Source organism: Trachinotus anak, unplaced genomic scaffold (genome assembly GCF_046630095.1).
Source record: "Trachinotus anak isolate AG129_WGS33_773 ecotype Australia unplaced genomic scaffold, CSIRO_AGI_Tana_v1 ptg000005l, whole genome shotgun sequence".
Taxonomy (NCBI): Eukaryota; Metazoa; Chordata; class Actinopteri; order Carangiformes; family Carangidae; genus Trachinotus; species Trachinotus anak.
The window spans coordinates 23,893,025-23,909,963 of record NW_027273856.1 but is presented as its reverse complement, the minus strand read 5'-3'; the positions used below and the strand labels follow the sequence as shown (position 1 = coordinate 23,909,963).

Sequence of the window (16,939 nt, the reverse complement as noted above, 5' to 3'; positions counted from 1 at the left end):
AAAACAACAAAGAGTTAAAGGTAGACCTGTCACTTATTTGAGATTTCTGAGCTTTAACGTATTTGCGTTCTAGTCCAAATTAGTCCAGTCTTAAAACAACTATAGATGAGCTTCATGTGAGAGGTGGTGAAAGTCATGAGAAGGCTTTTAAGCAATTTAGTTCCAAGAGAGACAATAAAGCAGTGTGAACACGAGTCTAAACACAGGTTCATTCCATCTTATGGCTATTTATGCAACAAATGGGGATTAAGTTAACATGTCTTCGGGGATGTTCTTTGCTAAAGCTGTCGATGAAATCAATATGTGCAATGATCAAATGTCCTAAAATGGTTATGGGGACAATTGATTTAATGAATTAGGTCCAAATACTTGAGCACTGAATGGGGAAATGGCAACTGATTCCACTGTATGCTTTAATGATGATTTAGATCATAAAGATCAGCTACATGTTGAATGTTGTTAATGTTCTGTTTGATAGTGAGTAAGAGCAACTCTGCCTCTCTGAATTCAGCATGGGGAGAAAAAAAAAAGCTTAACCTTGATTTACAGGTTTTTGAAAAACTGCTGAAGTTCAAAGGTCGGGTTTTATTGATCGTAACAGTGCAGAGCACAACTTATTCCACAACGTGAGTCGTTTTTGCAGCACACCCGTTCCAATTACGCATGCACATGGTGGCTCATCCTGGGTGAAAAGAAAAGCACGTGGCTGTTTTCTTTTGGTAAACAGAGCAACTGAAAGCCTCATTGTCGTCACACTCAACTTAGTCAATTATGTCTTCATAAAGGGTGGTAGACAAAAACAAGCAATTAGCAGATGGAGGAGGCAGAGACATTAAGAGTTCCTGAATGGTCTATTGATGTGCAAAAATGTCATGCTTAGATTACTGTGGCAACCATGGGAGAGGAAAATGGGGCCAGAAGAGACAGGAGAGCACGACAAATTAGAAGTGACAATGAGACAGAGAAAGAATAGCAGCCTGGCCCCGTTACTCTGAAGACAGTGTAAACTGGGTGGAAGTGACGGTTAATTTGTGAATGTCTTAAAATGGAACAGAGTAAACAAAGTAAACAAGTTCATCTGTATTTTTGGGTTAATATTTACCTTCTTTCCTCCGTCATGTGTATGGCAGGTTGGTTTTTCAATGTTATATGCTATGTCAATAAAGGTTTGAGACGACTTCAACATTTCAGACAACCGATCAACAGAGGGATGCTAATTAACTAGATTATCAATTATGTTCCAATAACAAAGTGATGTTAAACATAATTATTTTGAAGTGATTACAGAGAAAATGATTGTGATTTTGCTCATGCGAATAATTTTGCTTTTGAACCGTTGGGTCTTTTCCATTAAATCTGCATCACTCTTGCTGAGTTGGTTGGGTACAAATAAGATTTTATTAAAGGATAAGCCTCATGTTATTCAATATTTTTCAATGCCGTAAAAAGACCAGAACCCCGACAGTGTATTTCTCGGTTTCTCATTTCTCAGTTCCAGTTTTGCTTCCCTGTCCCTGTTGCTCAGCCTCAAGCCCAACTAAATCAAAATCAAAATCGTTTAAACCGGCTCAAATATTTATATTTTCATTTTTAAAAAGGGCTAAAACAGCTGGGCATTGTAGTTTTTGGCAAACATCACCCAAACAGGAGTAAACGGTGCATTTGCTGCGGACTATTTTCAGCCATGGATTAATACACATTTGGTGCTCTGGTGAATATTATGGCAGCAGGACAGTGTAGGTGAGATTACCTCAGTGCAACTGTGTGACTACTTAATGTGTTTTTAATAGTTTTTTTGTACAACAATGTAGCTCTGATGCACAAAGGAATAATCTATGTCAGCCTTTAGCTACACAGACAATTCTTGTTACAATCAATTCACTGTTAATTTTGGTCTTTTCAAAACATCACCAAACTTATCATTTACATCAAGGTTAAAAGGTGTGTACTGAAACATGAATTAGATGCTTCTTTTGTTGATTATCTTACCACCAGCTCGGAGAACATGCCATCCAGCTCATCATATCCTGGCATCGGCAGTGCTGGCTCCATGGCCTGCAAGGCAAAGTCCTCCCGCAGCCTGTAGGTGATCTCTGGGTGATCGCTGCTGTTAAAACAGCAGAAGATGAAGGAGAGGCCACCGCGCCCACCACCACCGCGCTTCCGAGGAGCCATGGCTGTCCGATGGGTCCAGCTGGTCAGGTAGGGAGGGTGGGAGGCTCCTTCAGGGCCCCTTTACAGCCTCCTCCACCTCAGAGTTTGGCCTCCGTCAGAGAGAACTGTGGACACAGTGAGGGGACACGATGAGTTTGCAACACAAACACAAATCAAGCCTCACACTGCGAGATTAAGTCTTCCCCACTTAGGTTTGTGATTTTAAACTGGCATTCACAAAAATCAATTACAGACGCAAAGTTTTCCCAGACACAGATAAACAATAGAGGATAATAAGGTCCATAAATACTAAGACATATCTATTTGAACCATACTAAATACAAAGACTAATACTTCCTGTTCTCTTGGGGCAAACTGCCTCGCTCCGTGTTGTCATCAGCGGAGCTGTTACTTTTTAGCTGACACAAAATGTATTAAAACTATGAGGTTTGCACACTTCCACCCGTTCAGGGTGGAAGTGTGCAAGTGTGCAGAGGTTCACTCTGCCCCTGGTAATGGTTAATAAGGCAAGGTCATAATTTGTGAATGGAAACTACAAGCACTGTGTCAATGAAGGCAAGCACTGAGAGATTTAATTATATTGTTTACACAATAGAGTCCCATGAGAGTGTGATTTTTGAAATGAGAGACCATAATTTGCCAGGATTAGCCTATTCAGACCTTTTCATCTCCCCTTACTTCCTATTCAGCATCAGCTTTCCTCTAAAGACCTAATGAGTAATGATTAGAGCGGTGTGTTTACAATGGCTGTGGTGAGAGGTGTGTGTGAGGCCTTTTGTTGTTTTGGAGACTGGCTTGGTCATCGGGTGTAAAGAGCAACAACAAGCCTTATAAACCCAGAGATGAGTCATTAAATGGTGTGTAAGTTGGCCTGCAATTGTTTTTTAATAACAGATAATACTGACAACATTTGAAGTCTGCATCAAACTCCAAACATACTCTGGCTCAATCGTCATCACCAGACTTCCTGCCTATCTGATATCACATTTGGTTTGTTCCCTGGCAGCTGTAGCTTTACTTGTAGAGTAGGAAATGTGTGCAATCCTCTTGGACTCTTGCCCCATCGGCCACGCCTGTATATGACAGATAAAAATACATAGAGATCTACATAGAGATCAGCTGTCATAAATAAACAGCATTGCCGAGGCGGGTTGAGCACATTACAGGAAGTTTTCCCCTGCCAGGTGGCGAGCCAGTGAGCCTGACAACATCGCGTGTATGTAGGTTTCCAAAGCTTAAGGGTTTTTTTGGTTTTTTTTAAGTCATGCAAAGGGTGGGGCTCAAAAAAATGGCAATGTCAGTGTGTTTCTCTCCACAACTATCCAGACTAAATAGTTCAACATCTATATTGACTGCTGTGAAATTCTGTACAGAAATTCATGGTCCCCAAAGGATGAATGCTACTGACTCCTGAGCCAATCCTCTGGCTTCATCGAGCACCACCCTGAGTTTTCATTTGTTTTGAGTGAAATGTCTTGACAGCTCTTGGTCTGATTGCCATGAAATGTGGTAGCCACATTCATGTTCCTCTTAGGATGATTTCTAATATGTTTTGTGAGCTCTTGACTTTCATCGAGCGCCACCATCAGGTCAAATTTCACTGTGTCCAATATTATGGTTTATGACCAAACTAAAAATATTCCTATCAATCACAGTTGTACTATCTGTGAAGTACTAATTAGCAAATGTTAGTATAACGTGCTAAACTACGAATGTGAACATCATTAATATTATACCTGCTAAACATAAACATGTTGTCATTGTCACTGTGAGTATGTTGCCATACTAGCTTTAGTATTTAGGTCATAGCACTGCTGTGCCAAAGTACAGCCTCACAGAGCCACTAGCATGGCTGTGGACTCTTGTTCTTGTTTAATGTTACGGCCCTTTGGTCATCTCCTCAGAGGATCTTTGACCTGGGATCAGATAGAGCTGTATGCGGAGCATCTGGGCCTCTGGTTACAGCAATACAAACATTAGCACTTAAAGCTAGAAACTGGAACACGGGGTAAGGTTTTGAGACAACACAGTCCTCGGATGTCACCGCTGAAAGCATAAACTGGTCTGATTTGTGACAAACTACTAATTCATGCAAACATACTGTGTAAGAGAGGAGACAGCTGCAGTATGTGTTCTCCAACCTGCTGGCTTGTCTCCAAGCAGGTATCATGGACAAGATAATAAGTGCACAAGACATCTCCGCTGCGAGCAAATACAGATGTGGTGTTCAGATTTCCGCGAGGACACTGTCGTCAGCATGTCACAAAAACAGCTCTCCAGTCTCCATGCTGGGACCAGCGGTGTGACGCCAAGTATCATAAACCACAGAGGCTGTGCTGACCTGCAGGAATTTCTGGATGTCTTTTCTTGGTGACCGGCAGCCTGCTGAACATAACCACATTCACTTGACCTTTTCCAGTGATTTCCTATAAGTCAGAGGCTTCGCCCGGACAGAATGCATCATATGCCACATAATGCATTTCTAAATTCAACCTGTTTAGGTCACGCCCCTCATCTTTCCTATGCTTAGTGGGCTGAGGCATCAGACGACAGCTAAAGTTACCTCTTCCAAAAGGGAAAGTGAGGACATTTCCTATGGCAACTTTGTCTAAATAGAGTCAGCTTATAAAAAGTTAATTTTGTGGTCTACATAAATAAAGCCTGATGGCATCCCTGTCCTATTTCAGTCATTTTTTTTGTTCATCTTTTTCCTCTATAGAGCAACTGTAGTTTTTACATCTTAGAACAGTTTCTAGGGTTTTCATTTTTCTCCCTAAAAAGTTCTTTAATCTTTGTTTAATACATGCCTGCTTTAATATCCTGAGGCTAACAAAAACAATAGAAGCTGATCTCAAGAAGGGAAAATGAGAATATAATCAAAGCACAAAGAAAAAATACCATTTAACAACTTAATATTTCATTCTGAGGTAAACTGTGATAATAAATTGCTGCAATGACCATTTGATCAGAGACATTAGACACAAGTCCAAAATACAACTTCTGTCTCTTAGTGGCAAACAAATTAGCAATAACTGGACAAACTGTCAAGCAAAACTAACAAAAGCCAAATTTATAACTCGAATAATCACTCCTCTCTAAATGAAGACTGCAAATGTATAAACATATCCAATGTCCAGTGAATGAAAAAGCTTAGAGTATACCACACAGACAAGGTGCCCGAGGCCAAATGGCCAAATGGCCAAACAGGGTGTAAAGTACACAGCAGCTCACTCCATGAACACACATGGCGTATTTATTTTGACACATCCTTGACTTTTCCAAATAGACTACCAGAGGCCTCAGCAGCAGCCGCTTGGCTTCACGCTCACCATCTATTCTAGTATGAAGGGAAGAAGCAATTCAAAGCCCTCTTTGACCATATTAGTCCACAAAACTACCCATCTTTTCCATTAGCTAAAGCGAGCCGTAAACTTTGTATAAACCATGAGCTGAAGCGAGACCGTGCTGGTCCCCATCCAGCTACAGGAACCTGTGGGTGTGCCGCAGCTCGGTAATGTGGGGAAGGTACAAATACACAAACCACAAGAGCAAAGAGACAGGGAAGGTTTAAGGTCTGAACATGCAGACTGTGTCAATGTAAAGACTTTGTGTTAGTGCTGTTAACTGTTAACCTGTGAGACCCGAGTGCTCTGATAATAAGCCCCGGAGGTTGTCTTTCAGACGGTCAAGGTTGCCAACATAACAGAGGCCTGTTGGAACAAGAGGACATTCCTCTCATAGCCAGGTGAGCCTTGTGACCCTAAACAACACCCATACAACAACACCTTCCACTGTCACCTGCTCCAACTGAGAAAGAACACAGACTACCTCTATGCAACTTTAACCTGTCAAACAGACTCTTATCTGTCTCAGCAGTTAAAGTTAGCAGAATCAATGGTTATTCCAGGAATGATCTCAGTATTAGTCTGAAATGTTAACAGTCTGTAAGATGATGATAATGATATCTAACAGCTGCACTCTCCACATAATCAAGACAAATACTGCTTAAACTGACATAAATAGAGTCTTGGACTGCAGTGGAGAAACATCATGACTTTTGTAGGCTCCTGCTTACAGTATAAAGCAGTTTCTTTTGGCAGATTCTTCTGTACTTCTTCATTCATACACATCCAGTAATTAAACCCGCCCACCCATATTCACACAAACACTTCCCTCTTTGTCTGAAGGAGATTTCTATCCTCGGATAGCCTTGTTGCTTTCTTGACCATGTGGTTTGGTGGATGACCTGGCATGAGTCCAGACTGTAAAAAGAATCCCAGTGTTTGTAAAATGAGTGTGAGCCTGTGCATGGTGCCTGCACTAAGACCTCTCCATTAAAACCTGCACAACTGTCAGGTCCGCTGGAGAAAAGGCAGAAGTCGAGAACAGCATCTTGAGCTAAACACGGAGAGACGCTCACGTTACTAAACATGTGCGAAGAGGAATGAATAACAGAGAGCAAGAATTCAAAGATGATCCGAAACTTTTCATCAAGCTGTCTCCTCCTCTTTGCCAAGGCCTCTTTCCCTTTTCTTTCATTGTATTCTATCAGTTTTATTTAACCTCCTCTCCTGTTCACATTTTTATTTCAGCATAGACAGAAAACTGTGAAGTGGAAACAATGGGGGATAGATTTATAATCTCTAATTGCCCAATAACTGGTCATTGCAGTGTTGAGTGAGCTGTTATCCAAAGACTTAGAAATGGATAATAAAGTTAAAGTAATGAATACTTGCGAAGGTGTTCAATCAAACAACTCATTTAAACCAAAAAGTAGCTTTTCTTAAAAAACTAAATCCACCTAAATACATGCAATCGAATTATGTAGACTGTCATGAAATAATTGCTATCATAAATAGGTAGCTTTGTGTTTAATTTATAAATAGTAACAGGTCAACTTTAAGCTGATGCTAATAACCCCGACATGTGCCTGACTTGGAGCAGGAATTCAACCTTGGAGAGAGAACACAGTGGACAGTAGAGTATTGAAAACAGATGTGTGAAATACCTTCTTCTGCACCAGCTGGCATCTCTCAGCAGTTTCTGGCTCTGAGATGTACTTTACTTTTAATTTAAAAAAAAAATCTAAAGCCACTAATGGCTGACCATATCACCGACCATGCTTGAATGTTGGTTGGGACAAGATACAGCTGAACGTGTGTGTATACATTTATGATTGGTTCGCTGTACATACAGAGCCTGCAGGTCAATCGCTAGCAACAAACTCTGTATATCCAAGAACGTGTAAATGAGAGTAGATTATTTTATAGACAGGCTTCTCTGGTAGATTAGTCATGGAAAATGAGAACAGTGCTTGTTTTCATTGAACAGCAGAATAGTTTAGTTACTATTATTATCATCCTTACAGCATATCGTTTCTCTAACCCATGATAATATATTCTGTCACATTAAAAACTAGATTAAACTTCAATCATTTCATGAGATGCTTTAGGTTAAGATGTGATGAAGAAAAAAAAACTCATTGTAACCACTGTTAACTGACTGCTTCAGTATACAGTGTATAGCTGCAGCTGTGTTATAGGCAGAGCAGAAAGGCATTTGGCGCACAGAAGTTTAATCTTCTTTTCTGATTTAGGATTTGGGATGGATCAGACTTGCGATTTGATGATCATGTCACCACAGTATTTCCAATGCAAAGCAACTCGACATTGTGGGTAGTGTCGTTTCATACTATTCCATTACACAGCAGTGCACATTGTTTCTCACACGTAGAAAAAAAACTGAAAACCACTACACAGAAGTGTGCTTATATTCTTAAAAGCCCAGTAGAGACACAGTTCATGGTTTGAGGATTCCTGTGTGCTTCACTCGAGAGGCTTATGGAGTTTTGGAAACCCCCACGATTGTTGTGCACTGCACTTGGTAATTTATTTTGGATCAATTTGGACAGCTGCAAACAAAAGGCTCAGGAGTCACACTGTGAAGACTATTGGTAGTCCTTCCATCAAAACACATTGCCTGAGCCTGGGCTGACCAGATGAAAATCAACCAGAAACCCAGATTTAGACGCTTGAGTCCTTGCTTAACTTCTGAAACTCAAAACTGTTTCGACCTGAGAGAAGCATTAGTTCACAACCACAAAATATGCAACAATAACAACAATGAAAAGTAATAAAACAATCTCCAGTTTTCAATGCAGCTGTAGTACATGTATTACTAAGATTTTTTATCAAGAAAAGCCCAAATCTCTACACATGCTTCTGGTCAAACGAAGTAAACGTTGGTAACTGCTAACTGACAGTGAACTGATCTATTAATAATCCATGTTAATCCCAAAAACTGGTAGCTATTTGGCAATTGTTTTCATGTTAAACATGGTGTTTCAAAAGTTGCATGCATGGTGCTCATTTTTCCAATCTCTTAATGGCACCCTAAGTACACAATGAGTAAACACACGCAGACTTGGACACACATCAGAGAATAACTGGGCCATGGTAGAAATGCTGACTGGCAGGTTAAGAGGAGATTAAAATCAATCATTTCTCATCTGAGGCCGGTGAGACAACAGAGAGCTGTTAAAACTGTCCTTAGTGTGACAGCGGCAGTGTCACAGTAGCAGAGCTGTTTGGCTCTGATGTGTGTCTGTGTGTGTGTGTGCTCATGTGCATTTACATTACAGGATTATATGTCAAGATAAGACAAAGGCATTGCGTTATTGTCACATGGTTGAGGAAGCAGTGTTGAAGTGGCTCTCAGATTACAGGATTAACATACAGAGATGCAGAGAGCGTGCAGAAAGAGAGGGGGGGGGGGGGGGGGGGGGTAACAGCACAGAGATCAACGAAAGAAGCATTTCTTCCACCAGCTGACACATTTTACACTTGTTACATGGCTGAGGGTTAAAAAAGTTCAGATCTTGCAGGACTCTGAAGTCGTGACCGTTGACTGTAACAAAGTCTGTCTGAGCTGTGACTGACTTACGTAAGTGGGGGTGTAATGTGATTCTTTTGGTGTGGTTTTTACGATGACATACAGGATGTCTACGTACAGGTTGATATAGGGGTTGATTTGGAACCGGGCGTTGCTGCTGTTTCTACTACATCTTTGCTCAACCTGTAAAAATTAAGTACTTCAACTTCATCAAGTCCCTCCATAGTTCTTTCGTCTTCCATAATTGACAACCAAATTAAAACTCAATTAATTATTTAAGTCATTTATCAAACTAAAAAGCAAAACGTTCTGGTCCCGGCTTCTCGAATGCAAGGATTTGTTGTTTGTGTCTGTTATGATTTCAAAGTGAACGCCTTTGGGTTTCTCACATGTTGTCGGACAAAACAAACACCTCCTTTGGGCTGTGGAAATTATGGGTGTTTTTCCACATTATACAGACAAAACTAAGCTATCAAGTGGAAGATTATTCCTTAGTTGCACCTCTAGTCTGTTTGCTGCTCATAAACATTGCATTTGAGGCTATTCCCAATTTCCAGATCTAATATCCAGAACTAATATCAAAAATGTTTCATATTCTAACTAAAAAGCTTGAAGGTCCCGTCCTGTCAGCCGCCATGCAGTCAGCGTAGAGAAGTGTGACAGTGGAGGCAATAGTGTCAACTCTCTTTTACAGAAAGGAGCTAAGGTTTATCCAAAGAGTTGCTAGATTTGCAGCAAGGTGCTTTTTGGGGAGAAAAAAAAGTCGGTACTAAGTTCTCAACACTGCTTGTTTGTGCTAAATTATTTTGAAAGAGAAACTACACTTGGCCAGCCGACCAATGGTGTAATCCTATCAGTCAGTCAGTCAGTCAGTCAGTGACATTAACGTTTTAAGGGCTGACCCTGCTGTTGTGGTCCAGGCAAACAGGAACTGTGTAGGCCATGTCACACAGAGCTAATCTAATTGTTGCCCTCATGGTCCTCACACGTTTCATCTGGAAACTGTATCATGGTCACAGTCTGTGGTGACTCAGATTAGTTCAAGAGCAGCCTCTGTATCTCTAGCCACACCTGTTTTCAATAATCAAAGTTGATAATCTGGTCGAGAATTGACATCAAACAGGAAGAGAAGAAAGACAGAGGCTGTGATACAAGCTGACTAACTCACTGTGCTCATTTCTCGTGCTACGCTGTGTGTTTGATCAGTAGGTTCTATCATCATCTCAACTGTTGACATGTTTAGTCTACGAGGTCACTGCATTATTTCATGGACAAAGGGGTTGTGCAAATGCAGTGTTGTTAGATGTTTGTCAGTAAAGTTGTTGTGTTGCTTGGGAAAGATTCAATCACTGGAGAATCTAATTTGTGGTACCTTCCAGCTTTTTACAAGGTTTTGTTTTCCCCTAAAAGAAACCACAATGATTTAAAAGCCTGGAAATTGTCCATTTAATGGCAGGCTCACCATATGTTTGTTTTGACTTTAACACTTAATGAGCTGTGTATTAGAGTAGTGTGTTTTGCACAGAACTAGAGACTACACCTCTGATCCATAGAGAAACTTCCTGGATGCTTTGAGCAAATCTGCATGGTCTCCCGAATGAATTAAAAATCATCAAGTTCCCTGTGGCCACTGATTAGACAGAAAATAACTTTTTTTGCAAGCTATAAGACTAAATGTTAACACTAAACAGTTCCACACCTTAAAAATAATTGGTGGCATTTCTCTTTGAGTCTTACAAAAATGAATTATAGCACAAAGCAAAAAATGTCCATTTAGGATTGGGGAGTGTGCGGCTGAAATGTAGGGAGGACAGAGATTAAAAAGCAGGTTAAAAGGCTGCTGTTCTTTCCAGGCAAGGTTGTCAAACTTGTTCTGCAGACAGACTCTCCAACCCCCCACCCTTTACATGTTAGCATTCTTCCTCGGGTCAACCTCTTCAAGTGGAGGTTAGACTTGGGGCAAAGAAGGAAACTACTCAAACATGCGACACTATCCTTAGTAGGGTTTCAGCTCATTCATCTGGGTTCAGTTTGTTGGCTAGGTTCCAAAAAAAAAAAGAAAAAAAGAAAAGTTAGTTTTAAAAATAGCACATAGACCATGAGTAGCCCTCATCATGCTGCTTCCTAATTATGAAAAATCTGAACCAAAAAGGCAATGTTTAACACACATCGCATTTGAAACTATTTGCCTATTTCACAACAGCAGCTTAACTTTTACGATCTATGTTTGTCATGGAGGTTTAAGTGTATTAGGTGTATTAATTTGCCATTCTGATTTGTGTCCACTATTTCCTGGATGCTCTGCATGTGCAGATCCTCACGACAATGTCTTGAATCTAATGAACCGAAACATATTATGCAGTGAGCAGATGGTGGGAAAACGCTGTGTATTGTCATTATGATTGGATTATGAGGGAAATTCAATTTATTATGAGAGAAGGGTCTTAAATGGATTGTCAGTCAGCCCACTGTAGTTGTATCTAGCGCTTCACAACCCGGAAAGCACAGTTTGGTAGTCTGAAAAAAAGTCATACTTTGTTTGTAGTCAATGCAGACCCAGGGTACATCCACACTACAAAGAAATGGATAAAAAGCTGGAATTGTCTGCTAAAAGTCATGGGTAAATGCTTGAAACGTCCACTTCTGCAACGCCCAGTGTTAGTTGAATGGATGCAAACTTTACCAAACTGACAAAATATTGAGAGCTGGAAGGTATAAAAATATCTTCTTTAATATAATCAATAACATCCATTTGAAACATGATGGGTGGTGTTGATGTGGGAGCACATTAGCTCATCTGACAGGGCTGCATGGATTCATCTGATAGGTTGGGAGCCACTCAACAAGAGGATCAATAAGCCTTTGACTATTAGTGGAAAGGGAAGAGAATCTGTACCGTCATCGAATTAGTGAGATCTGGGCTATGTCTGCACTTTTATCAACATTCAAGATATAAACAACTGAGCGACTGAAAACATCCCCGAGTGCCATCAACATGATCTCCCTCTGTGTGGCAGAAGGATGAGTAAACATTGTTACGTGCGCCACAGCTGGGTACAATCCAATATTAGTCACAAACGTATCTGAGCAGTAAAACAACCTCATAGATTGTCAGTGATAGGGTGTGGAGAGCGCTGCAATCTCTTCCAGGATACCCTGAGCTGCAGCCTGTCCTTTAAAAATCCCTGCCTCTTCTTCAGTTGCCATGGTAACCAGAGTGGTGGGTGACCGGTGCAAGCTCGGCGGGTGGGTGATTTAATGTAAGCCCCTTCCACTGCACATTACCCTCCTTTTTAATCTGCTCTGGATGTTTATAGGGGAGAAAATAGGATTGTCTCTCTAATTCAGCAGACAAAAACAAATAACAAAACCATTAAGGATTACAGGGTGAAATCTAGCTTGCCATCATTCACAGGCACCATGAAATCCCGCAGAATTACGAAGCCGTCTGTGCTTCGTAAAATCGGCCTGTGTGGTGTTTACATGCGATGCGGAGTATACATGGCCTCTCGAGAGAAGCTGAGGAAGTGAGAGTGGAACCTGAGAAGGATGGGCAATGACAGGAAATGAGCGAGGAGAATGAGCAGACCCTTCTGTGCTCAAGGTGACTTTCCTTTTCATTGACCTGATTATCTGCACTCCACCCCCGTCGTGGAAAAAAGTATGCCATCCTCTCTCTCTCACACTCACTTGACACTGATAACGGGCTGCGTTCGCCAAACCGCAGAGAGAAGCTGGTGGGAGGTATCAGCCTGTAGCCTCTGTGTGTGTGTGTATGTGAACACATATTTCTACCACCACCTCATGCTATCTACAGACCAGCCTTGTCATTATGGGGCATTCCCCGCATACAGAGGACAACTCTCTCACCACGAAATCAGCCCCAGGGCCCGGTCGGAACACCCTGTCATCCTCCCCTCCCCCATGGTTACTACGGCAACACCATTTTCCACACCAACACCTCCTAATTAGACAGACATGACACAATCACCTATGTCTTGGTGGGAGAAATCCAGCCGGTATCCTGGGGAGTGATAAAACAAACCACCAGCTCCCCTCATGCACACATGCACACACACACACACACACACACACACACACAGACTGATATGATAGCCTCGGACTATCTGCCATCCACATACAGTACACACACACACACACACACACACACACAAGCACAGACACACACACATTCCAGTCAGCAGATAGCCGGCTCCTGCACTCCTTTTCCTTGCACTCATTTGATTACAGGCTACAACAGGAAGATTCATTGAGCTCGTCTTACCCTGTCCAGGAGTGAGCTCGCCTCTGTTGTGCTCTGAGCATTCCCTTTATATCCTCAACTCACTGCCAGCTTTCTGCACTGTCGACAGGAAAAAACGATGCTTGTACACAGCACGCAGCACTGCATTTCCTGCGCAGGGTATGTAATCCACGCAGGTTCAAAGTCGTCTGCTCGGGGTCGGAGCGGCTAATAAGCACCCTGAATCACAGAGGCTGTCAATATCAGCCGAGAGGAAAATCCCAGTAAGACAGAGGCTGTTCTAGTCTGATGGTAGGGGGGGGCAAACAAGGGATAAACTCGCCATACAGCGTGGGCTGTTGTTTGAAATCTTGCAAAGCCAGCTGGCCGGCAAGTACTTCTCTTTGGCGTATCTACTCCCTCCCTAACCTCCTTCTCTCTGCCTTTCTCTGCAGAATGCCGTGGGGGCAGAGGGGACAGGCACAGATGTTACTGGCTCCAGGCCACACCCCTTTTCAACACTCCCAGTCCTAATAGGATGCAGCCGAGCCGTGGCCACCGCCCAGCTCACCCCCTCCCCCCAACACTGGCTATGGATAACTTGTTTAGGGTTTGTTTGGTGAGGGTTTGTTTGCGGAGCTGCAGGAGGGACATAAAATGAAGGTATAAAACATGTAAATGGATGTGGTAGGGGAGAGCAATGGGAGGCAGTAGAAAGTGTGACAGGGATATGGACGAGATGAAATAAGATGTGAAACATACATGAATGTATGAAAACTACGTCAAACCATGTACCTTAGAGTCCTCCTGTATATAATAAAATACCTTCAGCTCTAGCAGCTTATAACACAAAACAGAAATCATCCTTTCAATCTGGCTATGATGAGACTACTGACAAAATATCCAGAGGATTTTAATCTAAACAGTCCCGGACACTCCTCCATGATTTACTGAGCAACCGTCACTCCTGCATCTCAGCTAAGTGCTGGCTCGCAGCATCCAGAATCTATAAACTTTCCTGCTTTGCAACAAAGTGACATTTTTTGGACTGAATAAACACCAATGTAATGAAAATGTGTAAGGACTTTGGTTTCCTATGCAGGCAGCTCATCAAATGTACACAACCTAACAGTAATTTGGCCTGTTGCTGCAAGACTTCACATGCAAACCCGTAATGTAATTATGTAAGAACTATTTCAGTCAGGTCAGATCAGGTCCTTCATTTCTTGTCTTTTCCAAGTAACTAAGTGCATAACTGAAATCACAAAAGGTTATTGTCTTGACTGAAAATCCCCTTATATGACTGCTGCTAACATTTTTGATTAATTCTGACAGTAACAGACCTTCTCTATTTGTTGTGAAATTCAGACATGCAGCAAAAAAAAGAAAAAAAAAAATCAATGATTTAATCTGAGCATTGTTTTAAATACAGTTTTTTTTTCAAGCATCAATAATCTATGATGATTTCTACTACCACATGCAACATTAATAGTGTACACATCCAGAACAAAGACGACACAATGTTGTTATTGAAACGCACAAATAATTCATCAAAAAAAAAAACTGCCTGCTATTTCCTGGAGCCAGGATCTAAATTAAGTTCTGCAGAGATAGTTGTACCTAGCAATAAGTCCCTTCCCAAGGGGGAACGGTAAGATCAGTCTCAAGGATCAGGAACCTTCAGGGAGGGGCTTGCCGTGCCGAATGCCACTGATTGGTCAAAGTATACGAGTGTTTGCTGCAGCATTGTTACATCCGGCATTTTTAAAAACCCAAAAATGCAAGCATGCTGTTTTGCTTGTAGTTTGCAGCCAACAATAATCAGGAGGGAGCAGCCCAAGAGATTTTATGACCGATGTGCCGACGACAAAGTCCAGCTTTTGTTGACCATTTTGTTTGCTTTGTTTTTGCATTGTCATCTCTAATTTGCTTAATCTTCCCTTGGCTTTCCCCCTGCTGTGGAAACACAAATCATTAATTCTCGGGCAACTAAAGTTCATGAAGTTTTGATGGAGGAGCACCTATAGTGATCAGGATTTTTTTTTTTAACTGAGTGTGTGGACAAAAGACAAGCAACAGCTGTAAAATCACATACAATCCAACACAACAGCACTGCAATACTATCTCTAACAACAATGCCACAATATTGTTGAGACTATATACGAGAGGGGTGTTGATTCAACTATGACGTCATTTCTGAGGCCGTATCATCAACACTAATTACTACTTTGTCCAGCCCTGTTCACACAGGAGGTGAGAAAATCAGACACATTCTCATTCGAGGGCAGAAGTCACCTACCTGATTCAGGCCCTGCAGGTTTCCGTGCAGGTGTTGACAAAATAAGCGTCAACAAGCCTATCAGTCATTATTTTCTTGTTCTGCTGAAGTGAGTCAAGTGTTAGCGATGGGTATTACAGTAACAAGATGTCAGAGGGCCTCTGTTGTGTATTATGTTACTCCACACAGCAGCGTCCGATCAGCGTAATAAGAAAATGTGGCAGAAACACAGTGTCACATGGCCTGTGACCGAGACTAACTGAGACAATGGATTTATTCAATTCAAGAGTCAAACTTCTCTGCCAAAAGGAAGTCACAAATTAAACCTAAAAGGGGGAATTCAAGCGCTCAGATAGCTTCATTCAGCATTAGAAATGTTGCCTCTCCTCATCCTCTTGAAATAAAGCGGCATATACTGAACCACGTAGAATGATTTCAACATTTCTGAAACTTCAGAGTCTTCCAACAGCTGCCGTTTGGAGATGCCAACGTGTAAAGTTGCCTGCAGCTTCAAGATTTCTGGACCACTTCCAAGTCACATGTTATTGCCAGCTGATATTGTCCTACTTCATCTTGTGAAGTGCTGCAACTTTCTTCTCAGATTTTACATTTCCATATTAGATGCTACACTGTAGCTTGATCCAAGAATCTGGGCTTATGGGAAAAGGTTTATCTCTGCAGGACTGGTGTTACAGACATCAATGGCGAGCCGCGCCGGTGCAGTCATGAATGGATAACAGTGGAGGCTGTACAGTCCTGGGTAGCTGCCTCTGAAAAGAATGTCATGCAGCTGGAATAACAGACAGGTCCTGTTCCCATGGAGGGCTTCTGTTCTGCTGGGAAGGATCATCAGTGTCACTGAAAGCCAGGACTGTTGTTTTGGTGACCTCCAGGGCACCAGGTACATACAACAGGAAATGTATGCGACAGTGGGGATGGTGACATTTGTCATGGACTGTGGTATTGTGTTGTATTAGAGAGTGTCACAGTGAGACAATGTAACCACCAGTGAATGCTTTGGATGAGGGACATCTAGAAAATGGACTTTAACTATGATGTCTTCTACCCTGGACAAAATACTGATCACCAACACTCAATCTTAAGAACGTTTTTTCCATTAGACGCTCATTAATACTTGGCCCACTAATTAATACTCACTAATATTTCTTTCAAGTGAGCTGCAGATTGTTCAGGACTTTTACAATAGAAGCAATCAGCGATGTAATACAAGACAACCTCTTCATTCCAGGAGTAGGATGAGGATTTTTCATCTCAACATTTGAATTAGCTAAACTGTAAAACATAGTCTGCTACAACTACTGTTACAGAAACTGAAGCCTAGAGGTGTTTGT

The 16,939-nt window shown here is 41.7% G+C and overlaps 1 protein-coding gene across 3 annotated transcripts in view; it reads right to left on the bottom strand.

Moving 5' to 3' along the window:
• Window positions 1-16,939, bottom strand: part of LOC139622060 (disheveled-associated activator of morphogenesis 1-like) — a 50,113-nt gene that overhangs the window by 21,365 nt on the left and 11,809 nt on the right. For 2 of the 3 annotated variants that reach the window (XM_071479151.1, XM_071479153.1), the window contains exon 2: window positions 1,990-2,279. In XM_071479151.1, the coding sequence (XP_071335252.1) occupies window positions 1,990-2,175 (186 nt within the window). In that variant the 5' untranslated portion in view covers window positions 2,176-2,279. Of the gene's footprint in view, window positions 1-1,989; window positions 2,280-13,351; window positions 13,777-16,939 lie in introns of those variants that run through there. The other variant, XM_071479152.1, reaches the window with a different exon arrangement.